Source organism: Amblyomma americanum, chromosome 4 (assembly GCF_052857255.1).
Source record: "Amblyomma americanum isolate KBUSLIRL-KWMA chromosome 4, ASM5285725v1, whole genome shotgun sequence".
Lineage (NCBI taxonomy): Eukaryota > Metazoa > Arthropoda > Arachnida > Ixodida > Ixodidae > Amblyomma > Amblyomma americanum.
In genome coordinates this window covers 124,985,691-125,013,267 of record NC_135500.1, presented here as the reverse complement: position 1 = coordinate 125,013,267, position 27,577 = coordinate 124,985,691, and the positions used below count along the sequence as shown (strand labels likewise).

At 47.2% G+C, this 27,577-nt stretch overlaps 1 protein-coding gene across 2 annotated transcripts in view; it reads right to left on the bottom strand.

The window, feature by feature from the left end:
* Positions 1–27,577, bottom strand: part of LOC144128310 (low-density lipoprotein receptor-related protein 4-like) — a 342,886-nt gene that overhangs the window by 84,919 nt on the left and 230,390 nt on the right. For both annotated transcript variants that reach the window (XM_077661628.1, XM_077661629.1), the window contains exon 5: positions 2,565–2,684. In XM_077661628.1, the coding sequence (XP_077517754.1) occupies positions 2,565–2,684 (120 nt within the window). The remainder of the gene's footprint in view (positions 1–2,564; positions 2,685–27,577) is intronic.

Here is a 27,577-nt window from a genome sequence, read left to right as displayed (position 1 = left end):
ATTCGATATGCTTTCGCACGTTTCTTAGAGCAAAATTTATGGTTGAACGTGAACCGCTTAACCTAGCTGTTTTATTGTTTAAGCAGCTGTTGCCTGATGTGCCCGATTGGGACGCTGGCATGTAATAATAAACGACGAAAACTCCCTCAATGCGACCTGAAAGCACGAACGTGGTTACCGAGTTAGGATGTTATGTTGAGTTTATCAATTAGAGAGCTAAGAAGTAAACGATAGAACAAGTGACCACTTCTCGGAGCTGATGACAATTCACCGTTTTTTTTACTAATAAAATGAGCTGAATTTTTTCTTTGTGAAGAGTGTGTATGATAATATTGACGCAATAGGCCTCTTTCACAGCATCAGCAGTGATTTACCCTAATTTTTTGCTTTAGAAGGTATGTTTTATGCTGTGAAACAATCAAATCAAATCAGTTTTATTCAAACGGCTAGAAAAAAAAATACATGCGAATCATCTGGATCCTGAAAATACTGAAACATTTGGCTTTGATAATAGAATGACTGCGTGAACTGCACCGACCGTCTTTATTTTAGCAGTTTTAATTAGCGCACGCTATAAAAGGAGACTTTTTTTGTGTGGAAGACGGGGGGTGTAGAGATGATTCGTTTTTCAGCATGCTGCCCCGTAGAGGCGCAACTGTGCACTGGAAACAGCTTTCAATTACCCCTCAAGCCATGTCTTGAAGCGTAAACTGAAACAAAGTGTTGCTTAGAGAAGCGATTACAGGTCTTATTATTCCTTAAAGTCCAAATTATGAAGAACTAAAAAAAAATCATTACTTCCTCAATTTGCTAGCTAGAGTACCCACGTTGAAAAGTAAGCCAAAAACTTCTCAGCGCCGCCAGAATTCGAGAAGTCGGCATGTCGCCATTTATGAAGGATACTTATGTGCTATGGATGCGAAACATTTGTGCCTCATATTGGGCTACTAGTTAACTGTATTTGTTTACTAGTTAGTACAAGTTGTTAACATACTAATGTCTCACAGGTCTTTAGGGTGAAGAGCTTCAAGTTGAAGACCTTTATGAAAGCTCCTTTAGAGCGAAGGCCTTTATGTCAAACTCGTTCACCCTCAAGGCTTTCTGCATACTGGCCTTTACATTAATGCCCTTGACCTAAAGACCGTTACGCTTAAGGCTTTTTAACTTAAGGCCTGTGCTGACACTCTGAACTTGTACCCTTAAGCTCCAACTCCAAGGGCCCTTCCGGGGCGTACGCGCCCAGCGTCGGCGCTCTTGTGTACGCCGGAACGGACGTCGAAAAGGGGCATTCATCTCCATGTTCCTGCCAGGGCTCGCTTCCTCTCTCGATCCGAGGGAGAGAATTTTAAGCCGTGGAGAGAAGGGTTGGGGGGGGGGGGGGGGGGCGATGAAAGGACAACTTAAACCGTGAAGAAAAGTTTGGGGAACCTGGAAGAGCTTCAAGCCACGAAGAGTCACCGAGGTCCCCGCGATCCTCTTATTGTTATAAACCGACCCCTCTTCTGACGCCTATGCGAGCGCCCGTGCGCTGACGCCGATATCTAGCACGGACAGATATTGGCGCCTCATCGAGGCTCGCTGGCGTCTCCTGCAGTGCGCATGCGCAGACCAGTTTTGTCGTACGCCAAGAGCGCCGATGCTGAGCGCGTACGCCCAGGAAGCACCTTTGGAGTTGGCGCTTTACGTCACCGCCCTGCTTTTGAGCCACAAATCTTGGACCATGGTGAGGTCATTGGAGTTTTCGGGCCGTTTCTTCTGGACAACAACGCCGGCTATGGTTGCCGATGTAACATACAACGCTTTAGCATTTTCGCCAAATTTGTGCAGCTATATGGTCCGAGTTGTGTGGAAGGCCGGCTCGAAGACGCTGAAGAAACTCGAAGGCCCAGGGTCGGTCGACATCTTTTTATTCAAGAAAGGTCGTACTATCCTTCCTGCAAACTCCACAAAATGAGAGACAAGAAGGAGTTGGACACATGCTAGAAGTCGCACATTCGCTCTTAGTTTTTATTCACACAGCTTTCCCACTGTGTTGCTAAACATTGTGATCGGAAAGCGCTGGCTGCTGAGAACACATTCACATCAAATTTTTTGCGCAGGCTTCAATATTGACGAGTTTATAGCGTGCAAACCGCATGTTCCGAATCCCCGACACAAAGCGTTTAAGTGTTGGACTGCACTGGAGCACTCCCTCTACATAGTTGTTTAAAGGATTAGAAGCAATTCTAGCGGTCGAATGTTTTGGTGAGACATTGATAAAGAAGCGAGCGATGCAGAGAAGCGGCTGTTTAGAGCCCATATTGTTAATTGCGAGCTTTAACCCAAGTTCTGTTGTTCTGGGAATATATGTTTTGATATGAGTACAATGGAGCTTCATTCTCACTATATTTAGAAGGTCTAGTCCAGTCCCTTCATACAACGTGCGTGGAACAGAGTCAATGCTTCCTATTGTTCAGGCCTCTCTCGAAACACGGCCTCTCACCTCTCTCTCTCAGGGCTCGTACTGTTCAGGATTTCGAACTATACAGTAGATAAATAATGAAAGGAGTCACATCTTCACTCACCGGTGCAGCCACCTTCGTCCGAGCCGTCGACGCAATCGATGTCTTTGTCGCATCGCCAGGCCAGCGAGATGCAGCCCCCCGTCATGCACCGGAATTCGGCTTCTCCGCACAGACGGACCGCTGCAGTAGAACAAGGCGAACACGCATTATGCTCAGCAAGACCTTCAAGAGAGCGCAAAAAAATATTGTTTTTAGGAAAGAATATGACGCAGTATCTGTATCACATATCGGTGGACACCTGAACCGCGCCGTAAGGGAAGATAGGAAGGTGGAAGTAAAAGACGAACGAGAAAAAGAAGCGCCGTAGTGAGGGCTCCGGAACAATAATAATAATAATAATAATAATAATAATAATAATAATAATAATAATAATAATAATAATAATAATAATAATAATAATAATAATAATTGGTTTTCTGGGAAAGGAAATGGCGCAGTATCTGTCTCATATATCGTTGGACACCTGAACCGCGCCGTAAGGGAAGGGATAAAGGAGGAAGTGAAAGAAGAAAGGAAGAAGAAATGCCGTAGTGGAGGGCTTCGGAATAATTTCGCCCACCTGGGGATCTTTAACGTGCACTGCCATCGCAGAGCACACGGGCGCCTTGCGTTTTTCCCCCATAAAAACGCAGCAGCCGCGGTCGGGTTTGAACCCGGGAAGTCCGGATCAGTAGTCGAGCGCCCTAACCACTGAGCCACCGCGGCGGGTAGGGCTCCGGAACAATTTAGAAAACCTGAGGATTTTTAACGTACACTCACATCGCACAACACACGAGCGCTTTTGTGTTTTGCCTCTACTGAAACGCGGCTGCCGCGACCGGGTTCGAACCCGGGTTATATGGCTCAGTAGCCGAACGCCCAAACCACTGAGTCACTGCGGCGGGTTGGAGTGAAAGCCATTCTGTAGCTCGTTCATCTATCGTGCATGACCGGTGTGCCTTCGGATGCGGCAGCCAGCGCACAGTGCTCAACCCGGGCCGACTCAGTCCATGAACTCCAATGAAGCAGTTATGCACGCAATCCAAAAACACAAATATCCTTCGACTTGGTCAGCGGTACGCCGTGAGCAAGCAGATCGTTCTCTGACAACACTCTAGCTCTCTGCGTCTTGAAGAACCCTCCTCCGGGGCTATTTAAAAGAGCGGTAAAGCAGAACGCACTGCAAAGAAGAAAGAGCAGGAAGAGGTGTTTACCGTGTACTTATTTTACTTTTTACATGATTCGCTCTGCTTTAGCGACCTTTCTAGACAGACGCGGAAGTGCTGTCAACAGAAAGCCCCAGTGCCGGCAGAAAAGCAGAGTCCACGTGCCGTACTAATCTGGATGCAGCAGAGAAACTCATTTGGGAACCAATACATGTTGTTTCTGCGAGCTGTCGGTAAGGGAAGGAATTCCAGAAGCATGCGCGACTCTCAGAGCGGAAAAAAAGTGCGGTGTTTTGTACCAGGGAGTACACGTGTCGAAGACAGTTTTTATCCTGTTTGATCGCTGAGCCGGAGTCGGATTCCAGCAGGACTCTGCCTGTGACGTGACCTTTGGAGAGGATTCAATTTCTTTTTCCCGGCAGCCTCGGCTCTCGGGGAGCGACTTGCTGGGTTCGCGTGTCACTGTCTGTCTGACCCCGACCCTTGAAAGCGCTTCAGATTTCTTCGGGGAAGGAAAGAATAGAGAGCGTGATAGACGAAAAAAGGAATGCCTGCGGCGTAGATGTAGCGACAGTGAGTTCTGTATTGCGGAAGAGATGGCCCGCTTTTTTTTCTCTGTTTTACCTAGCACCAAGGTAAATAGGAAAAAAAAGAAGTGTTGCTATCAGTACGCAATCAAACACAAACTTCAGCATTTGTGACTTCTGGTGCTTACAGCCCAATGTCGGAACGAATCTTCGGTACGAAGATTCGTTGCCACATTACACTTGCATGCTGGAGAGGTCGGCACGAAGATTCGCATTCATTTCTTGTGCCTTAAAGGGACACTGAGGAGAAATTGAAGTTGGCTTGTATCGATAGAATAGCAGCTCCTGATCACAAAAACGCCACTCTTCCTGAAGATAAAGCTCTTGTAATGTAGAAAATAGCAAGAACCAAAATACAGGTATCGCCGCCACAGGCCAATCTCGCAAGTACAAGCGTGATGACTTCCTTGGACAATAGGCGCCACCTTCGAGGAATTTCCCCTACTTAATGGAAAAGACGAATCTCTGAGGCTGGCAAAGGAAGGTCGCGCACCGCACCTCTAGCCGTCAGAAATCCCGAAGTCTGCGTTTACGTCACGTTTCACGTCACTCCGTTCTGTGACGTCATAAGAGTTGCCGTGACGTCATAAGAGTTCTCTGAGTTTGAATCAGAGCGGCGGGAAAACTTTTTAAACTTTGAATCCAAATTTCCTTGAAACAAATGCATCTTTCGCGCCCGGACAAGCGGCAACAAAGCCATGAAATGCCAAATTATCAGATTTTGCTAGCAAAAGAAATTGATAGAGTTCTCCTCAGTGTCCCTTTAACGGGGTTCGAAGAACTGGCGTTTAAACTCCTGCCAAAGTGTAAGATTGAATTCCATCCGAAAAGAATGACATCAGATGTAATGTCAACAATAGATTACTACTTGCGCATGGGATTGTTTGGTGTCATAACGCTCGAATGACATCCGAGGGTTAAATCAGTTCGCCGAACTAAATCCGATCCAATTATCGACCCGAATGCTTTTCTTTCAAGCCCGGGCCAGCAGTAAAAACAAACATCGCATAATAGTAAACCAATAAAGAAAAAGTCGTTTCACGCGTTTTGTACCGGTCAAGTTGGATTCAGCAAAATGTCCTTCGTATCGAAGGCTACCTGCGAAAGATGCTACATTCGATCTTAACAGCACACTACCACAAGCGTACTAGTTGCCCATATTATATTCTCTCGCACCACCTATACTGGGACGCTGTTGCCGTGCCCACTCGATATTCGACACTGTTAATCAGGTGGCTTCATCTCATAAATGCCTAGCACCGCAGACTCCGTGCTTTTCGGTCCGTCACATTTTTCGCTTACATTTGTTGAATCCCAGCTCGATATGAGTCTTGTCTCGACTTGACAGGTACGGATGAAGCTGTGCTGCAAAGTTGAGCGTTTGGTCTTAAATCATTATTGTGCCTGCTGTGGTGAATATATAAGAGCCTCTAGTTAATATAAAGAAGGCCTTGATGAAAAAAAAAACACTACAGTACAATTTCAAACATTTCGTGCTTTTGCGCTTTCAATGCTATACTTAGAGCGAAAACTGTGATACGTTGTCCAAATTCTCATGAGAGAACGGATGCATTGGTGCTGACTCGGCATATTTTGAACCCCGAAGAAGGTACCGAGCTGGAATCGAAGATTCAGTTCTCCCATGAGAATTTGGCCCGAATGTCACAATTTTCTCTCTAATTCGCCTCCCGACCAGGCAGATTTCTGCCGAAATGTTCACGTTTCAATAATATACTTTATTTGTGACACTTTTATTCTGAGATGACCATTGCTATCGTCCGTCCATGAATGAGCATTTTTACAGCTGAAGTTTTTTCTGGGAAAGCATCCGCCTGAGACACACAGGAGGTTCATGACAAATTCGCGGCGCCCATGGTGGGCGCGCTGCGCGCATCCTTGGTTCGCTTCCTGCAAGCCCGAGGGATGCCGCTGGTGGTTCTCGCAGCAGTGTCGGAGCTCAGGTTACGCTGGGAGTTTTTTCACACACTGCATCGCGCGGGAATGGAGGTGTCGGTAACAGCACGGGCGCGAAAGTGGGTGTGGCTGTTGTGCAGTGCTGATAATGTCAAATTTTAATGGCACAGAGGCAGCTTTAGCCAAGTAGTTTAGAAGAACTTCTTGTGGGGCTAGTTGATGCATGGTTGCTCTTGAAATGAGTTGCGCACTCACAACATACAGACAGGTGCCCTTTTCTTCTTCTTGTGTTTTTCCTGTGTCTGTCTTTTTTGTGCGCGCAACCCATCGTAAGAACAACAGCTTTAGCAAAAAAAAAAAAGCTCCATGGTTCAAGCTCTTTCATTTGCACAATGTGGGCTCAAGGACCGTTTTCCCAAGCATTTCATCGCACAGAATCCGAGCGCCAGGCCAGGGGAAATCTTGCACTAATTGTGTCACCCCTGGTTAGCAGGCGGCACTGGGGATCGAACGCCGCACCTCTCGCATGAGTGGTGTTGTGGAGGTGCACGAGGAGTGCAGTTCGCAGTGTTTCAATTACACGGAGCCCTTAGCAGGGCGAGGCGGAACTTTACACGGCCCTAGAGTAGATGGCGCTGGTGACGGGATTCATGCAACCATGAGCAGACGGAATGGTGAAACTTAGTTGTGAGGTCAGTGAAGATGATGAAAGGAGCGTCGCACGGACTCAATGTGTTCTTCGCCTAACGACATGGCCGAATGTGTGTCTCAGGGCTCAGCACACGTGTGGATCGCACGGATCCAGCACTGCGGACCTCGGAGCGAGACTTCTGGACGATAACAACAAAACCCCGATGTATGCGCGTGACGGCCAGCCCATCAACGAGACTGCCGCAAAGCAAAAGTAGGAGGAAGAGCCTGCTGCTACGCAGTTCGCTGAGTTTCGTGACTTACGCCGGAGAGGGTAAGCATTTTTACCACGTTCTACGAAATGAGGGCAGATGACATCCGATGTAGGGAATCTCGTTCGTTTAAAACGACATTAAGCCTTGCAGCGTTACTGGAGCATTAGATTAAGCACCGCTTTGGTTCCATAAAGACCTTTCCATCGGCCGATGGAGATGATGAAACTCCTCTTTCTGTCCTATCACAAACCGGTTCCGCTGCCGCTTCCACCATGCTAGATAGTGGCGTATAGACCTTATTGGAAAGGTCTATACAGGGTCTCTTTCGCGCAGTTGCTATGTACAGTCTAAGTTAAAAGTACAGATCCCAAGGAGAATTCCTCTTGACCCTGCAGCGCGGATGCTCTAGCATGCTCAGGAACCCTAACCTTACGAATGCGGGAGGAACCTAAATCCTCAACTCTGCCAAACTTAATATTGTCAACTCAACTAAAAAAAACCCCGCTACACGGCTTGGAAGCAAATCCCGTGGGCTGCATGTTATTGGCAAAGACTGCACCTTCGTGCGAGCGACACCGAAGGTTTAGAGCACTATACGTACAATGAGCGGAGGAGTATTAGTGGTGTCCTTTCGTGCGGATTTCCTCAGAGCTGCTGCTGTAGCTGCATCAATTAGTGAGGCTTTCAGAAACTCTCAACAAACGCACGGGCTGAATAATCGGCTTCGCGAGAAAGGCTATACAGACCCGTGCAGCGTATTGTCTTGCGCCACCCATACGAAAATTTCTTTAGACAGCCTATAGACTGTTCATAGGCTTTTGTCTATAAAGTCTATAGACTCTCTATAGACAATCCTAGAGAATAGCCTATAGGCAATACAAATCCTACAGACAGTCTATAGACAATCTATAGATTTATGGCCATACACTTCTAGTAGACTTTTGTCTGTAGACAGTCTATCGACCATGAATAGACAAAAAGAAATATCCATAGAAAGGCAATAGATTGCGTAAGAAGTCTATAGACTGTCTATAGACCATTTCTGTAAGGGCAGCCTTCGGAGGGCTGGCGCACTAAACGCTGATTCACCGAGCTGCAGTTAAGGCAAATAGGCTTGGATACGAATTCACGCGGCCGCCTCACTTCGCCGTGCTTTAACGGAAGGTAACAACTTTCAGAACTAGTTTCACTCTTCCTTGAGAATAAAACTGTAGTGGTATAACCTGTAGTGAGTTGCCAAGATCTTTAGAAGCGCTGTTTATTTGTAATTCGACGAATATTATCTGGGGTTATTTATGGCCACTACAGCTACATAGAAGTTTTGATCATGCTAGTATGCGACGTCTGGAAACATTGCAAGTTATGTCGCTTTTTTAATTATAACTTTAGCTTGAACGTTGCTTCGGCGTCGCTGTAAAAGCGCTACAAAAACGGAATGCTCTCGTACGAGCTTCCGCTTTCAACACTCCCCGTTAGGGGACGCTGGCCGTTGCCACGGTTTGCTCATGTTTGCGCGGTCGCGTCGCCATCGGCGCGTGAGCATGCGCAGCGCAGCGTTCGCCGACGCCTCCGTTGTTTCGCGGGTTTCGTTCGGAGCTTCGAAACGCTCGAAACCCGTTTTGAGCAAAGCTGTACTTTCAGGGAAACAGTTCTTTTTCATGTTCCCCACACTCGAAAACTTCGGAGCTGGAACTTTTCAGGCGGAGCTAGGTGGTTAATGAATTTTTTCAAAATAATTAGCTAATCCCACAAAGTCTAGTCCTCCCCTCCCTAAACTGCGGAAATGCGCGAGCACTACTGTTTATGCTGCACGCTCGCAAAGTGCGCCAGCACTTTGAAAGTCTCCGACCCGTGTGACCGGAATAGTCAAAATAAAGCAGCCATTGATAAAGGGCGGGGGAGCATGTCGTCTTCCTGGTAATTGCGTTTATTCCGGGCTTTTGGGTCTGGCGTCCGTAAGTCCGAAATTAACACCGCTGTCAGCAAGCGCAAGCATGCCGCATTTTATACACCTGACTTCTAGTTCCGGCGCTGTTTTGCCTTTTGCACGGCCAGGCAAGCAGTTTTCCAACGTAAAGTACACGCAACCAGCGTTGTCGGAGGGATTGCGCCTCTCCATGGAAATACGTAATAAACAACGGAGTCCGCATTCCAGCTCTCTCGCGCAATAAAGGGCGCTCACGTGAGGCTGTTTACAGGAAGGCCGCGAAGGAATATCATTAAGCTCGTTAAAAAGGGATTCAGAAGGGCGACACGCCGTGGCTTTGTCTGCTTGCATTTCAAACGGCGAGCACACTGCGCTAGGCGTGCGCAGAAGCCGACTTTGGTACAGTAAGACTCGAGGTAAGTGGAAATAAATAGAAGCTCGTAAGGAAGCGCTCGCTCGAAGTGCGACGAGAAGAAAGGAGGACTGCGAAGACGGGGACAATTAAAGAGACGAGCGGAGCGGTGCCTTCCTTCCAGGACACTTCCCCACTGCGGCGTAATTAAATGATGGGATTCGCGTCACGCCTTTGAGTTGAGAACTTTTTCCGACTAACGCGCAGAAAAAGCAGAGAGGCTAGTGGAACGACAATGGCGCAAATGAGAAAACAGAGGGATGGAGAAAAATAATAAAAATACAGCGATAAGGGGGCTTCGCGCCATGCCCTTACCGTCCCTCATCCTCGTCCGCCGGTTTCTTCTTCGTAATTCTTTGCCGGCTGTGGTAGCGAATGTTCTGTTATTTATTTGCTGAGAACTGTGCAGTGACGCCAGTCCACCGTAGCTCCCACCCACAATGGGCTACACCACCACCCCCGCCACCACTCCCACAGCGAGGAGTCGACGACAGACTCAACACATTCAAAGCAGCAGCTTCCGCTCGTCGCCGCGGGAGCGTCGACTTCCATTACCCGCTCCGCTGCAAAGTCGAACGAAAGAGCCCCGCCTTCCATCTCTCGCCCGCTGGCGCATTCTTTCGCTTGTCTTTCGCGTTCGGCGGCCGTCCCTTTTTTTCTTTCTTTTCCTCGCACCTTCTTCGTTCTCTCTCCTTCGGTGCGTAACTTCAATTTTCTTTTTTTTTTATTTCCCTCTGTGCCAATTTCCCCCTGGTTTGCCTTTTCTCACTTAAGCCACGCGCCCCTCCCCACCCCGTGTTCCTTTCGCACTTGGGCTTCTCCGCAGTGCAGAACAAACAAGCAGAGAAGACGAACCCTTACGGGAGCGGAACGGGGACGGCGCCGAAACGAGAGGGGCTCGTGTAGGTAGGGCGAGCACGAAACCTCGAACGAAAACCTTCGTACTTCTTTTCTCTAACCGTATTCTGTTTTTTTTTTGTTTTTTTTTTTGGCGCTTGGTTATTCGTTTCCCACTGCCAACCATCTCGGAGGCGGTCTTTTAATGACCGATTTTCTCTCCTTCCCGGCTTCCTCTCCATCACGCGAGTTCGCGAGCGATATATAGGACACACCTCGGAGCACTTCTCTCGCGCTTCCCTAGCGCATACTTCTCTCAACGCCCAAAGAGTACGGTGGTGTTGAAGACGGGTAAACAGGGAAGGATGAGAGTGGAGAAGAAGATGGTAGCGACAAGATAAAAAGCCGAGGTGGCGCAGCGGCGGAGCAGGCTAATAAAAATGGTGAGCGTCTCTTTCTTCTTCCTGGTCGCTTTTATTTTTTATCCCTCTATTTCCGCAGTTCTTCGAGCACCGCTCAAACTCGAAGAGCTATCCGGAGTGCATGCCAAGTAGGCCTAACTCTAGAGAGAAGAGCAGCTCCTGAAAGAGAGCATGGGGAGGAAATGGGAGGGGAAAAAAAGTGATACAAAGCCAATAGAGAGTTTGCTAGTGTTGTGAATGTGATGGAAAAGGCCACGTCCGGATGTGGCAGGGGTGTAAATAAAGGACACGGAGGAAATGCCGGTAATTCCCAAATGCAGGTGCCGGGGGGGGGGGGGGGGGGGGGGGCGAGAGTATGGCATGAACGAGACTCGTTAACCAAATCATTGGAGGGTAGGTGCAGCATATTAGAAAAGAAGTGATGTTGTGTGGACAGGATACACTTCGATTGACAGTTAGGGTTGAGAGTAAGAGCGTACGGTGCCACACAAAATGAGTGGACGTGGAAAAAGCGAAATAAATTTGCCCCCTAGCCTGACATATCTGGTATCAGTTTTGAAGCGTCTGGCGCAGAAAATCGTGCATGCTGAGTTAAATGAGGTTGATTATAGTTTTGAAATTAAATAGAAATTGGAATGGAAACAGAAGTAAGTGGTTTATTAAACTAATAATAAAAAAGGAAGGAAAAGGTTTTTTGCTTGCCCCGGCATCTGCCATCCATACTGAAGCAGCTGAGCTGGGGCAGCGGAAATGAAGGATAGCAGGCAGAATGGAGAAATGAAATGAAAGATGTGAGGGGACAGGGAAAGAGGATAGAGGGGAGAGGTAATGTACACAAAAATTATTTACACAATGATAAATATGTGCAGGTTGCGCGCGTGATTAGTTGATGATGAAGCAATAAAAACATACGCACATGCCACTATGTTCTATACAGCTAGAGTGGGGGGTCCAAAAATAGAAATAGGAGACATGGGATTTCAACAGCCGAAACCACAAGGATGCGGTATGAAGTGGCGTCATTAGACTCATCGGCACACCTCGGAAGGGGGGTGGGTGAGGAACGCGACTCATCACCCTTAATGCGCCATATACCCTCATGCCTTGCCTGACTACCTGAATAGCTCCCTCTGTACCATACCACATACCACCTCTTCACGGTGGACAGCGCGACGAAGACGATTATGCATGAGCCGCGCGGCAGAAAAGCTTGGGATCCAGGTCGGCTCGTGGAGGTTAGAATAAACCTGCTCTGGAGTCTAGCGGACGGCTGGGTTGGTCCTGTCTCCTCTACAGCTCATGAACCGGAATGGGATACAAATACGCAACCTTCTGATAACATGAGCAGTCTGTAGATTATTCATTGAATACGGTTACGGATCCTTCCTCAGAACTCCGCTCGCTCCAAGCACACGCTTCTGTCCGTGTGGGCTTTTGCGAGCACCATCGTCATCGACGTACGTCAACCTCCCTGCCCCATTTCTCTACCACAGAACTATCGCCACAGAGCAATCCTGATTAAAATAATTGATTGAATCAATACTTGCACGTTATTCTTTAGAGCTGAAGAAAAGAGCGTTCGACATTTTTTGGGGGGTAAACATAACAAAGACATAAACACAACAATCGTTTTTGGCATGGATTTTTTTTTGCAGAGAAAATTAAGAACGTAAAAAAGTATTCTAGAGGAATACAAACACTCACTAATCATAGAAACACGCATACGTCTTTATGCGCTGAAATCTTATGTTCGAAATAACGTGAAAGTGAGGGGCCAGGAAAGCTTTCTTCGACGCTTGCGAAATTTCTGACAAGAAGGATCAAACCGCAAGCGCAGCGTCTCAACCGCGGTCAACCTCTGTCTCTTGTTCTGCAGCCCTGCTTTCTTTCAGTGCTGCGCATGACAGCCGCGATGGCTCAGTAGATAAAGGACGCGAGTCCAACCTTGACCACGGTGGCCGTGTTTCGATGGAGGCGAAACGCAAAAGCCGCGCCAGTGCTCTGCGGTGTCAGTGAATGTAATAGATCCTCAGGTGGTCGAAATTGTTCCGGGGCCCTCCACTAGGCACATCTTTCCCTATCTATTCACAGTAAAAGACATGCCTATCTATTGTACTTAACAAACAAAATAGGTACAAAAGAATCCCCCGGCCTGGGGCTTGGCCAATCATGTGGGGCTGCACGGATTGTAACCCTCTCAAGCCTATAACACAGGAGGCCTGCATGTCTCGACGCACTCGACCTGGTCTTTGGGAGGGTAGCCTGGGCGCATCCGATGTGCACCCACCGGCATATATGGGTACAGATGTTCTTTGGGCAGGTGTTTGGCCACTTAGGGGGCTCCATCAGGAAGGGGTGTCTATTGCGCTGCCTTCTAAGGGGGTTATCCCTGTGGAACCGCGGATGGTCTTGGGGCTGAGCACCAGCCACGACCGTGGGAGGCACTTCGGTGTCGCCGGGTACCTAGCGGTAAATATAGGCTCAAGTGTGCTCCCGGCCTTGTGCTGGCCCATCATGGAACCTCAAAGCTCGTAAAGATGACCCAACTAGTCGAGGAAAACTGCCCTAACTGCGGCCATCTTTAACCGAAGCCGTGACCTTGTAGGGAGTGCGCCTCGCACCCTGTACGTGCTGGGTCCTATCTCCAATGTATCAGGGGAACCATATGCTTTCCTAATGGGTAGAGACGTTCCCTGTCATGTGCTCAACTTTCTTAGGCGTTGCGTCTCGAAAAGTGGCCTATAGTGGCTCCGTTGACTGTTGACAGAGAGAGTACTGAGCGCTCATTCCCTACCATGGGAGGCACTACGTGGAACGTCCGCCGAGCTAATCTGTGATGGGTTTCGTCGGGTACCTACCGCTAAAGAAAAACTATGGGATGCTTAAGTCACCCGAAGAGTGTGATGCCATAGCATGAAAATCCTCGCTGGCTTTGCCGCTATCTATGTGTCTGTGTCAGTACTTTCAGGAATTGTGTTGCTACTACTCAACAGGCGTCTGCCTCTCATCCGATCCTCTTCGACCACACTGCTGGACCAGCGGATGAGAGCGAAACGGCTCACGTCGTAACCACTGTGTTCAACACAAACATTGATCATTGTTATCGCATCTTTATTTGCATGTTCATATTTTTCATGCACTGAGCACATCCACGTCGATTTTGCGGTTCTGCTTTGTCTTCATGGATGCCGGAGGACGGAATTTCATCAACAACCTTCTTTCTCGGTGAGTTACTAGAATCACTTTATGATTCGTGAAATGGCGTGAAATGCATTTGACATCCGCAATAGCGTTCTTGTTGTGGAATGTCAAGTCGATGCCCGCGTTGCGACTTTTGAGATGATGTTCTTGGGTGCTGCCAATTCGAGTCCGATGCGTTCTTTTAGTATTCGCGGCAACTTCGCGCAGACTTTGGCATTCTGGTGGAAGTCAACAACCAGCACCAAAGGGCCCTCTTGGAATCTGAATGGCAGTTCTTTGGGGACCATGTCAGCAGCATCCGTATGGGAGGTCTCACGGGCTATATATGCACTTACCACCATTAGTTCATTTTCGAGACGTACCGCACAGATTTCATAACAACCACGAATTGGTCCCATGACGGCAAGCTGTGTTGCGGCCAGTCCTTCTTTGGGGTGTTTGACCACGCCAGCAGCCGTGCTGGAGGGCCGCTTGGAGGCGCACAAGTACTCGAACCCTTTAAGAAGGCGCAGACCAAATTTGGAAAGTGAAGACATTATGAGTTTTGTCATAGGTGTAGGGAGATACCTCCCAGCAAGTTTCAGTCGCAGGCGTCCAGTGGAATATAAAGTTTTTGAATGTTGTCTGAGCAGCTGCTCGGCATTTCCACCCCCACTACAAGGGTGACCTTGAGAAGTAAAAATAAAGCAACATGGTATAGCGAACAAACAGAACTTAGTGATTCAGTCACAGAAAATAAGAAGTGGAGATGGACCCGGCGGATAAAGAAGTGCGGTGAACAGGTAACCAATGGTGCGCAGAGGTAATAGGTTTGATTCGAAGGGAAAAGCCAGAGACGACCGAAAGTTAAGACCACTGCTGCTGGTCAATGCCGCCGGACTTCGTTGCCTATGAGCCATATGAAGCTTTAGAATTAAAACAAAAACGAAACGCTTTTGCAGAGTGTAGCGCGCTAAACTCCGCGAACACCGTCGCCGTGCTGCTCGCTGCAATTCGCTAATGCCTAAAACACACAGACTTATAAAGTAAGGTTTGGTTTATGGAGATTTAGCGTCCCAAAGGGACTCAGGCTATGAGAGACGCCGTAGTGAAGGGCTCCGGGAATTTCGACCACCTGGGGTTCTTTAAAGATCACTGACATCGCACAGTACACGGGCCTCTAGAATCCAGCAACCGAGCGCCATAACCACTCAGCCACCGCGGCGGCGTACTTATAAAGTAAGGTCGAGCCTTGTTGCCAGAACGATCGCAAGGGTTGCGTGATGACATGCCTGGCGCTGGTCACGTGGTCGGTGCTAGTTACGTGAGGGCACGTCATCGTGATTACGTGAGCGTCACGGGACCAGATGTCGACACTGAGGTGTGAATCCACCGGAGAGTGATACGTATAGCGGCTTTTGCTGTAAAAAGAACGAACAAAATACCCACGCATAGCAATACGCGGCATCCCATACTCCCTTCGGCTTGCCGGGCCCGAAATCTTTCTACCGCCTAATTAGCAACATTACGCCAATCCCGCAGAGGACGGGAAAACGACTGGCGATAAACACGATGCATTGCGCCGCCTACACAACCCAGGGGACGCATGTCAAGGGAGCGCCGAAGTAAAGATGCGCGCTCGTGTACGCACGTGCGCGAAATGTGTCGGCCTACATAAAAGCGCTGCCTGGCGGCCTTATAGAAACGACACGAAGCGGAAAGTGTATTCGACGACACGATTTCTCTCTCGCCCTCTCCTCCATCCCTGCACCCGCCTGCCGTGCCCTAATTCCCTTTCTCCCCACGTCAGCGCCACGCGACGAGCCATTTATTGAGAGCCGCGGGGACCTCGTCGCGCTTATACAAAAAGCGCCTTTACTATCCTGAAATCAATCAGGTCCAGAAGCCGCGCAGGGCCGCCCGCGTGGCGATGTGAGTGCAACAACCTCAACAGGCATTCCCTCCCCCCTCCTCATCTCTCTTCTTTTCTTTTTCCTCACGGGCGGAAAAGCTTGTCGCCGACTAGATTAGGGAAGAACGGAGTCGGAAGTAAAGGAATGAAGGAAAATAGAAAAAAAATGGGAAAAGCGAGCAGGGGATCTCCAGTGCCTAGTTCCCGGAGGGGGGTGGCACCTGTTTCCGATGTCAAAAAACGCTCGCGACGGCCGAAACACGCAGCGGGCTCGACAGAAAGGCCGCGCAAAAGCAAACGCTGAAGCAACGGGGAGAGCGAGCTGTAGCACGCCCGGACGTGTATTACACACAGAACGGGAACGTTGCCTGCAAGGGGATTTTGAACACGTGCCTTTGGGAAAAGGGAGAGTGGTAGGAAGAAGCAGTCGAGGCCCGCATCGCTGTGTAGGGGACGTGTTTTTCTACGAGGCCCTTCCCTGCCACGCTTCCCTGGTATGAGCGCCTGGTTTGTGGGACGCCAGCGGGTATAGAAAGCGCGTGCTCTGGAATGAAGAGGCGCAGGGAGCGTATATTATCATGCAAATTAGGCAAGCGAGGAGGTTGTGGATGAAGAAGGGAGGCTTGGGATGAAAGGGAGGAGCACCGAAGAGAAAGAACGGCCGCAGCCGAACCTCTCATGTATATGGATGCGTCATCGCAGAGGCGACGGTGACTCCCCACATTGCGGTTCACGCATAAGCGGCTTTTCGAGCAGAGCGTCATTTGTACAAATATATAGCGTGTCGTACGGGGAAGCATTGGCGGCGAATACGCTGGCAGGTGGTTGAAATTAGGGTGACAGCGGTTTTAACGAGCAGGCTTTCGCTCTGAAGCCAATCGCGTCTCCTGAGCGGGCTCCAGTCGGTGTCCACAAAACGACATTCATCTAGGCCAAAAGACAGAAAAAAAAACACAGGAAGAAGGAATGAAATTGGCGAATGCCAACAGGACTGGAAAGCCTCACGAATTCTAGCAGCCTGTCTTGGCCGCGCACATTTCATGTACGTTGTCAATGACACCTTCCGCAGCAAATCAAACAAGCTTTAAACATCAACGCTTATCGCCTAAAAACCACCATGCTTTCGATCCCTCGGTAACTACACCCCGACATCAGAGTTTTGGGCAATGCATAAATCAGCCAGTCGGAGCAATAAATATAGGCAATACGTAAATCAAGCGGCGGAATCTATTACGATACCTCGGAACTTAAAACTTGTTATTGTGCCTATATCTAAAGGAAAACATTTGCATCTTAAATATATACCTGTCCGGTGACGCGGATTTAAAGGCGCTTTGCTGCTGAGGTCAAAGTAATAATTAATGAATAATTGGTTTTGGGGGGAAAGGAAATGGCGCAATATCTGTCTCATATATCGTTGGACACCTGAACCGCGCCGTAAGGGAAGGGTAAAGGAGGGAGTGAAAGAAGAAAGAAAGAGAGAGGTGCTGTAGTGGTCGTCTCCGGAATAATTTCGACCACCTGGGGATCTTTAACGTGTACTGACATCGCACAGCACACGGGCGCCTTAGCGTTTTTCCTCCATAAAAACGCAGCCGCCGCGGTCGGGTTCGAACCCAGGAACTCCGGATCAGTAGTCGAGCGCCCTAACCACTGAGCCACCGCAGCGGGGCAGGTCAAAGTAACGTTATTGAATTCCGGATGCAATAGCCGCACATTCGCGGTACCGAAATTCATGCAAATGTCCTTATTCTGCCCGATACCAGCGCACGTTGATAAAGCCAGGACGTCGGAATTAATCTGGTGTCCAGCAATACGGTGCCTCTGATAGCCCACGGGAAACATCGGTTGATGTTGAATCTCTCCGATGACATTTTAAAAGCTGGAAGGACCATGCCGCGAATAAACTGGCTACTTTCGTTTACTTCATAACATCAGCTTATTACTTTATCTGCTTTATGCGGGGTGACATACAATGTTCACTCATGCTTCTGCAGCATATATGCACTTCTGCTTCGGAAAAAGAGCGCAGGAGGCTGGTTCGACTCCCTCCCTTTTTGTTTGCTGCACCAGAGTTTAAGCGAGTAGAAAATTAAGCACTGATCCAAATGAGGGCGAATAACGGCACCTCCTTTTGGGCTGCAGGAAGAATCTGATGCATTTTGGCATGCGTCGCCAACAAGCACCGCGCAGTGGAGGCAGACATTTGCGCTGTTAAAACTGTAGGAATGGCCCCATCTAAGCAGCCTAGAGATAAATGAATCTTATTTGCACATAAGAACTAATGCGTGCCCCATAGACACTAGTTAATGGATAGATAGATAAAAAGGAGGAGGGAAAGGCAGGGATGTTTACCAGAAAATGGTTCCGGTTAGCTACCCTGCACTGGGGAAGAGGAATTAGGGGACTTAAAGGAGGAAGAGAGAAGGGGAATAGGCATAACACACACACACACACACACGCACAACGCTGTCACAATTTGTCACTCAATCCAGTCGCTCTCAAGTAGGCAAAGACCTCATAAAATAAGCATCGTGAAAGAGCATAAAATGCTAGGTGTCCCATTCTCAAGTCAGATGATATGGGATAGTCATGGTGAACCTGTATGTTAACTTGATTTCAGTTATGATTGTACAAATCTAGTTTTATTCAAATATGTATGTATGATGTATTCTTGGGTTAATTCTGATAATATTTGGAAACTAAGCTTGTTTGTGTTTTCAATACTACTCAAATTTATTATTGTATAGTATCTGCTATTCCAGATCTATCCATTGTTTTTCGTAACTATTGTTAATAACTATGTCGGCTCTGTCTTGTAGAGGTTGTCTGGGCCATGTCAAGCTGTGATTCAAAGCTTTTAGCCCAGATATCCTTCCAAACTTCTGGTAAAATAAAATGAATTGAATTGAATTGAACAGGTAGCCAAAAAACTGTCCTCTGCTGTAGAGCCCAATTTCGGACCCGGAACCTCTTTCTGAACCCTATTAGGCTGAAATTTTATCACATGTTATTTTGCTTGCATCTTAAGTACTGCACAGTAGTGGGGGGGAGGACTACTAAGAAAAAAGTAAGCACACTTCTGCGTCTGAAAAAAAAAAGCCATTCGTTGAGTAAACAATGTACCATATTTACATCCTTCAACACAGCTAATTATTCGGCATTTAATTAACAATATCAATTCTCTTTATAGTTACCGTCTTCTTTATCACTTGCGCTTTGCTAATGAAAACTATAAGCAATTCTTAGTAACCCTATCAAGCGCAACACTGCGTTCGGATATTTCTAAAACACGTGCCTCGGCAAAATGAATGATGCAACACCACCGAAAAAATTATCTTTCGCAGTACTTATCCTATACAGTGCCAATTATATTAGTCAAATAAGGTGAATTTTTTCCATCTTAGTCATCGGAAAATAACACGTAAAGTTTAGAGCTAAGTGTTTCTTGAGTCACCTTTGTTGCTGTTTTATAGTGCAATGGTACCGCGTGTAATGAACGTGAAAATATTAATTTAGTGTCATTCATGTGTCTAATTATGAATTTTGCTATGATATTGTATGTATAAAAACGGTATTTCTCGCATAATGTATCCAGGCAGTTATTACGTTTGTGCTAATCTCTAATTTTTGTAAACATGCGATAAAAAGTACTACATCTTCCTATTAGCCACAGATGCTTGTTAGAAATTCCAGCATTGCTGTCACTGTGGCCTGCCGCTGGCTCCCTGACCTCGTCAAGCTGTCCTCACAGGTTTTTGTCAGGGAGTCGGTTAATATTGTGAAATGTTGAAAACAAAGATGAACTCAACTGAAGTAGATGTTTGATCGCTGTGGAACTGTATGGGTGCCAATCATGCCTATATAGCTAGGTGTGAAGAAAGACTTTCTTTCGTCAATACGCTCTTCGGAAGTCTGAATCAGACATTTGTAGATGGCACATAGGTTATGATTTTCCCGCGGTGGCCGTTCACCTGTATTTAGTGTCTCCTGCTCAGTACTCACCTCCGGATGTTCTCGCAGAATGTCTTGGAATGTACAGCGCAATAAAGAAAAATTAGCTGCGGTTTAACTGCTGCTGAAGCTGGTTAAAGAGCGAAAGCTGTGGTGTATCGGGCAAGTTGACGTGGCTTGGCGTCTGTAACGTTGAGTGCGTTCCGCACACTGGATAGACAGCGGGCCCACCCTGCCACCCTGGCGGGTGGCAGGTGAAGTGATGGTTGATCTCGAGAGGTTGGTCACCGAATGAACGCTGCGGACTATATATTTCCCCCAGACTGGCGTCACAGCGACAGTTTCCGTCGCGCGACTATCCTAGCGCCCCCTACAGGCGAATCGAAAGGTCAAAGGTAAAGTGGTGTGACATCATTGGAGCACATATGGTAAGGCCTATAGCCCCATCTGACCTCTGGCACACTAGAAGGTCAACCGCCAACGCAAGGCGAAATCGGCTTTACCTAGCGTAGTGAAGCTTTCGCATCAAAAGCAAAAGCCTAAGAGAAAATGTGAGATCTTGACATGCGTTTGTCCTCTGTCTTTAGCATTGTTTCATTGCAGGATGTGATACCCCAACTCGTACAGACTTCCACCTTACTCGCATGAAACAGCCGAGACTATGCTGAGGTCACGTCCATGACCGCTTGTAAGGCGGAGCTTCGCTGACGCTCGAGGACAGAGTGTTACCACTGAGTAAGATGCACAGCCTTGACCAGACATCTTTATATTCTTCATACTTCAAGGTTTCCGCTGGGATGATCCATTATATCTGTGTGGTCACAATTATGTCCCTTATTCTCTTCCAGTCAACCCAATTAGACGAAGAAACATCGGAGACACTGAGCGTGAACACACGTTCGCCCTTCTTCTTCTTACTGATGTACATCATGTGGCTGATCGCGTAAGAAACAAGATGCGACATCTCTACTGATGCATGCTGGGAGCTTGATTTGATGCCCGCACATGGAGGAGGAAAGGCGTTCTTATCGAGATTGTGTTGCAGCGTTCGACAGGTTTTCTTCACAAATAACCTGCGTAAGAAATCTCTCTGTGAAAATATAGTGAAGGTAGCCTGAAACTTGTATGTATAAGGCACTTGCTTTCCAGTGCAAAAATTTCAGCGTTTCTGTCTTGCTCACGAAGAGGGCCACACTGGCTCGAAAGCAGGCCCTGTGTATACCTCTCGCGTCATGCCAAGTTTGAAGTAGAGCAATCGCTTTAGCCTTCAAACTTCGCAAGCGAAGCCGTGAACGATGCCATAAAGAATTCATCATACAGCTGCCGCCACCGTGGGATCGCAAATCGCGTGTTTTTGCTGTGCCACCGTTTTTCGCCTTTGTGGGACCGCTTTGCTGCTTTTCGAACTTTTCAAGTGGTGACCAAATGCAGCGCGTGTAACACTAGAACTACCGAGTTGAGCTGTAGAAAACATATATCGACGATTTGATTCGCAACTTAACATTATTTCAGCATTCAGCGCTTGCGAGTGTACATACATGCTTCCGAAGTTTCATTCCAAGATAGGATATAGCACACCTTCGTCGAACGTCGTGGCACAAAGTTACGAAAAAAAGTAAAGAAGAGATATTGAAGACCCAAACACAAACCACGAGAAAGAGAGGCGGCAAAGGTGACCTCAACAAGACCTCGCATGCTTGTGAAAACTATGCGCGGCAGAGGTCTACACTATGGTGAGCAGCAGTAGCGTACAGAGTTGTGGCAACTCCGGCCCAATGTCTGCAGCGATCAAGTAACATTACAAAATACGTCCCCATTTTTACGCTGGGTTCCTCCAACGTGGTGCTAAAGGCCCTGGTGCATGCACTGAGGAAAAAAAACGCTATGCAATACGTGTGTGCCTAAGCCCTAAGCAACTGATCGAAGCTGACGTCGCCTAACGCTTTGAGAACGCTGCACCGTTTTGTGTGAAAGATTCCAGCGCATTTTTCTCATCTCGTTCAAGCGCGAACGGACGGAGGGAGGAGTTTTTATTTTGGAACTCAGTTCGCATTTTTGTCTGTCTCTTCGCTCTGTGCGAAAACAACCAACCTTCGCCTCAAGCTAGCAGCGTTTGCCTTGGCCTGCTTTCTTCCCCCAGGCGCCGCCGGTGTTTCCACATAACGGCGTCATTTGTCGCTCACCTCTTTTTTCTCTCTCTTCTACTTTCTTTCTTTTTCATCTGCGGGAGAAGAGGCATGCGGTGCGCATTCGTTTGTGTAGTGATTGCTTCGTCAGTGGAACGCGCGTGAAGAACAGGCGAACGCGTCCTTGTAGCCGGCACGGACAGAAAAAAAAAGAAAGAAGTATACGCTCCGAAACAAAGGACTGCCGCAACCTTTTGTGACGTGCTCTTTTTCCTCGCACGCACAAACACATTCTCACACACACGAGACCCAAACAGATTTGTGGCTCCTGCTTTACCCTCCGAACTGCACCCTTTTTTTCTTCGCCTGACGCTTAAATGTATGTGTGCCTACATATGCACGCTCATTTCTCCGTTCCTGCTTTAAAAAACATCTCTTCGACGGCGTATAGTGGCGGCACGTGCTTCGCGCGCAGCGCAGCACTTACTTCTTTCACGGTCCTTTCCTTCGTTCCTTCGCTGCCGCTCAGGGGAATCACATTTGCGTGCGCAGACGCTCTGTGTGCGCATAAATGGGCAATACGTTCGGTGCGCCAACGGCTGGCGTCGTCTTACGCCTCTTTTCTCTGTGCCGCGCTCACGGCCAACACCTTTCCAGTCACCTTTTTTTCTTTATTTCTCTTCACGGCCTTCCGGATGTACACTTTTTTTTGAAAGCCTCCCAGAAAATGCTTGGGCACGAATGTGAGCTAGTGACGTTTTTTTCTCGCAAACCGTGCTGTCTGTGTGTGCATTTTTCTATATGTATACATTAAAGAAGGGAGCGAATAGGGAAGTGGTTTTTCCTCTTTTGCGAGGCAGTCGTTTGGCGAGGTCTTATTTCGGGTCGTTCTGCCAGGTGTTCCCGCCAGGCGTCCGCCATCTCTAGGCGTTTATTTCTCCTCTTTCTCACTTCCTTACTTTCGGGATATATCCGCGGCGACTAGCTCCTTTTTTCCCCCTCTCTATGCTCTTTGTTTAAGCCCAGCTTAAGTACTCGCAAGTCGTTAGGAGAACGTGTGCAAAGAATTTCCGTGCTACGGAGAGAGGAAGGCGGTACGTCATAAATTGCGTACAAAACGATTTCGCCCGGTATGCGGCTCGCAATAGAAAAGAGCGGGAGAAGGACTTTTTGTTCGAGTGGTAAACTAAGCAGAAGGCCACTCTGTTTTCCGAGGCTGCCGGGGCCGTTTGCGAAATCGCGCAAGCTACAAACGAGAGCGGCTCAAGCACTCGTGCTTAAAAATAATAATAAAGAAGCACGGAAGGACGACATTCAGAGAGAGGCATTCCGACCGACGGCAGGTACGGTTGCTTTCGAAGTGCTGCTTGTAACATATATGCCGCCTTCTATTTTGTTGCCAGGGCAACCAACATTGCATATGTCTGGTTACTTGATTTGACTAGGACAGTTTGAGCAGCGTTTCAAGGTGGGCTTTGATGTAAACGTTAACACCGACTTTCATTAAAACAAATTATAGTGGCCGTCACTGTATTGCCTCTTGACCGTGACCAACCAATGGACTAACATTCTGGACAGACATACTTGCAGATATCGCTTAATCATCGTGCACAGGTTGTTCAAATCAAGGTTTCAGTATCTGTAATAACGCAGACGACCTGTAAATTGAATAGAGTCAGTTGTCAAACGGCTGTAATTTAATAGAGCGCATGGTACAGTCGAAACTCGTCCATGCATACTAGCTTAATTAAAAGGTCCAGTTTATTCGAACTGGCGCTTTGGCTCCATCAGCATCGCTTCTACTAAAACTGCCTCCGATTTTTTGAATTCCGCATTATTCGAATAAATCTTCGGCCCCCTTCAAGTTCGGAGGATGGAGGTCTGAACATTTAACTGCAAGCAAAAAGGATGTGCCGATGAGATGGAAACAAAACTTTGCCTGCCACGGTTTCATTTTAAAGGCTACGTACGGCCTGAAACGTACTTCCATTGCCCCCCTCCCGCCTTTCATGGGAAGCAGCGTTGGGTGTTGTCATCGAAATCCGCCATGTGACCTTCGAGGCCAACGTGAATGTCCTCAGGCAGTTGGCGCTCTCGAAGATGTGCCCTGTCTGGTCACGTGTTCCAAGCGGCCCTGGTCTATTGCGTGACTCGTGGTGGGCGATGTGGCGGGATGGGAGAGGGAGGGTGGCAGACGCAGACATACACGGCTGACGTGCTTTACGATTCTGACGACTATTGCTGACAAAGACATTGCGGTTGCCGCTGTCATGCACTTTACGCAATAGGGAAAGTGTGCCATACACCAGGGGTGTTACGCGCAACTGAAGTTGGCGGTGCCACCTCGGGATGGCGCGGTTGGAGTTAGTGCGAGAATCGGGAGGTGTGCTTGGGCAAGCTCCCTCCGAAGTTAACCGTTTACGCAACGATAGCGTAAACACCGCCTGGCGAATGATGTCCAGCAAGAGGGTGAAAAGGAGGTACGCACAAATGAGAAGGCAAATATGCTTGCTCTACGCTGCATGTACATCGCCAAGACTGCGTTGCAGGGGGAGAGGTGCCGAGAACAGCGCATTCACTAGTTCCCTGTGCACTACTGAGCGTGCACACATATCTTGCTTATGGCTGAGGCCTACTTGTGGAATAGTGTCTTTGTGCAGCAAGTGAAAGGGTGTTTCCGGACACAACATGTCACCGAGAACAACGGTGCATATCCTGAAAGAAGTGTCATGGGGCTACTAAGGTGGCAAAAAACTAGCCGGTAGAGCTAATGCTTAACCACGTGACTCCCGCTTTCACACTGAGAGGGAGAGGAGCCGTTCTTGCTTCGCTCTTTGCTTAGTGTTTTAAAAAGTATGTCTTGTCGTTGTTCTGCTGCAAGAGAGCGAATTTTGAGGTAATGTTCTGTCACGACCGGAATTAATTCCGGAGCTCTCCGAAAACAAACAGTCCTCGGTATTGCAGCTACATTTACACGTTGATAAGAGCAAAATTTTCGCACTCTGTAATTAAGTGCCCATATATATGTTAGGATTACGATACTCAAGAGGCTCAATGAATTTAGCAACGTTTCACTGCAGTCTTGCTTAAGAAAGTGTTGATTTAAGATGTGCGTATGTGACCGCTGTCGTACCTGTTTATGCACTATTTGATTAGCCAACAGCGAATCTTGTGTCGACTTAGAACCATCTCCAGCCGAAATAACTATGGGGGGACGGAAGGAAGAACAGTGATATTCGGTCTGCAGACATTCAACGTGTTGACCCCGGTATGCAGAAAAGGGAGATTCTTGAAACTGAGCAGGTACCTCTCGTGCTCTAGCGCAGTAAAGCTGAGTGCAAAAGCTTTCTCAAAAATTTAATACGGTCCACACTCGGTTGCGTTCCTCTTCGTCAAAAAGCTTTGTGCGGTAGCTGCAAATCGTTATGCAAGAGATCTCTAGGATGTGCACTGGGCAGTGCTGCAATGAGGACGTTTTCAGAAAGAGAAATATAGCAGCATCTTCGTTGTTGGAACACTAATTTCAGTCCTAATATCTGCGCGCAAGGGGAAAAGTGCTTTGTTCTGAGTAAGAGCTGTTTAGAAATGCAAGGTAATAAAAGGGGTGAAGAAGCAATTTTTGTTTCTTACGAAATTTTGTTAATTTAGACAGGCTTTGACCTTAGCCTTTTCAACATTTTGCAGTTGACAGCACTGGTTGCAAGATAATCAGGATTAACTAACCCTCTGATATGGAATACCCGTCGAAGGGCCGGTGAGTTTCATATGGAAGCAGTGTTACTGACGATTTTTATGCTCTATGCAAGTTTTCTTGTTTAGTTATTCCGTTGGACTTAATTTCTCTCTCGACACACAATGAATCACACAACACATTTTATATTCAGGCCCTAACGCCTGTGCTAGTTTTATTGCAGTCTTAGCATATTTCAATAAATGCGTGCATGAATGACTCGTCGCCTTGTATTTGGTTCTATTTGACCAAAAATGTTGCCCGGCAGAGCCCAGACATTGCTTGGAAGGCTATGAACGACGTCCTCGGTCGTGAGAGCAAAAATTATATGCCAGATACTGTAATGGTAGATGGTAAGGAATTACGGGACAAAGCTCTAGTAGAACACTTCAATCATCAGTTTGTAAACGCTGCTGCCGCATGTAATGGCACCCCCTCCACAAATTCGCACCATAGTGTTGTCACTGAAACCATATTCCTCCAGCCAACTGATGAATCTGAGATATACAATACTTTTATGTGCCTGCGGAACAGTAAAGCATTAGACATTCACGACCTGCAGATAAGACCGGTAAAGTACGTTTTACCGATAATTAGTCCTGTACTTGCACATATCTTTAATTTAATTCTAGAGTCTGGAACCTTTCCTGAGCAAATGAAAACAGCCAGAGTATCTGTTATTTTTAAAGGTGGCGAACGTAACTTGTCCACTAACTACCGCCCGATATCTGTGCTGCCTATCTTCTCCAAGGGAATTGAAAAAATCATTTTCACTCGAATAACACAATTTTTCGATAAAGAAAACGTTATCACAGCTGCACAATACGGATTTAGGAAAGGCAGATCAACGGAATCAGCTTTGTTAGCACTTAAAGAAAATATCTTGCGGAATATTGAAAATAATTTGTTAACTGCTGCCCTTTTTGTAGATTTCAGCAAGGCATTTGATTGCTTACATCATAAAGTGCTCCTTAGTAAGCTGCAGTCATATGGCATTCGCGGTAATTGTTTGGCCCTGCTGGAGTCCTACCTCAGCCACAGGACTCAGTGTGTATATGTAAACGGTTATATGTCCTCCCTCCTACCAATTACTCACGGCGTTCCACAAGGTAGCATATTAGGACCGTTATTATTCAATACTTATATAAATGATCTTGTAAACATAGATGCCACAGTTCAATTTATAATATATGCTGACGACAGTACCATACTTATTCCCGAGTACAATGTGGACCGACTAATAATAAAATGTAATGAAGTCCTCCAGAAGTTATCCATATGGTCTCAGCACAACGTAATTAAAATAAATACAATGAAAACAAAAGCAATGATATTCCGTGCCCGAAATAAACCTGTTGAAATACATCAGTCTATTAATTTTCAGTGCCATAACATCGAAATTGTGGACGTTCATAAAATCCTCGGTGTACATTTTTCTCAGAACTTAAGCTGTGATGCACACACTCACTATCTTAGGAAAAAACTATCCTCAGTTGCAGGCATGATATCGCGTTGTCGGAGACTGGTTCCAGTAAAAGCTAAACTTCAAGTCTATAATGCTTTATTCAATTCCTATTTAAATTACTGTTCGTTGGTATGGGCCACAACAACAAAGACAAACTTAGACAAACTCCATTTGTTACAAAAGAAGGTTATCCGCTACATTGGAAATATCGATCCAACAGCCAGTACTAAAGATGCGTTTGTTTCCTGTAACATCATAAGGGTTGATAACTTATACAAATATCGATTACTCCAAACATTCTTTTTTTCCTCTACTGAAGTCAAGAACTTACTCTCATCTCTGGCATTTTTAACACTACGTAGCACAGATATACACACAAGAAGTAAAGATGTCTGGGAAATCCCCCACTTCCGCACTTATTATAAACATCAATCATTAGCACATAACCTGCCATCAATGCTTAATATGTACCAAAACACAACTCGTCTGAATCCCAA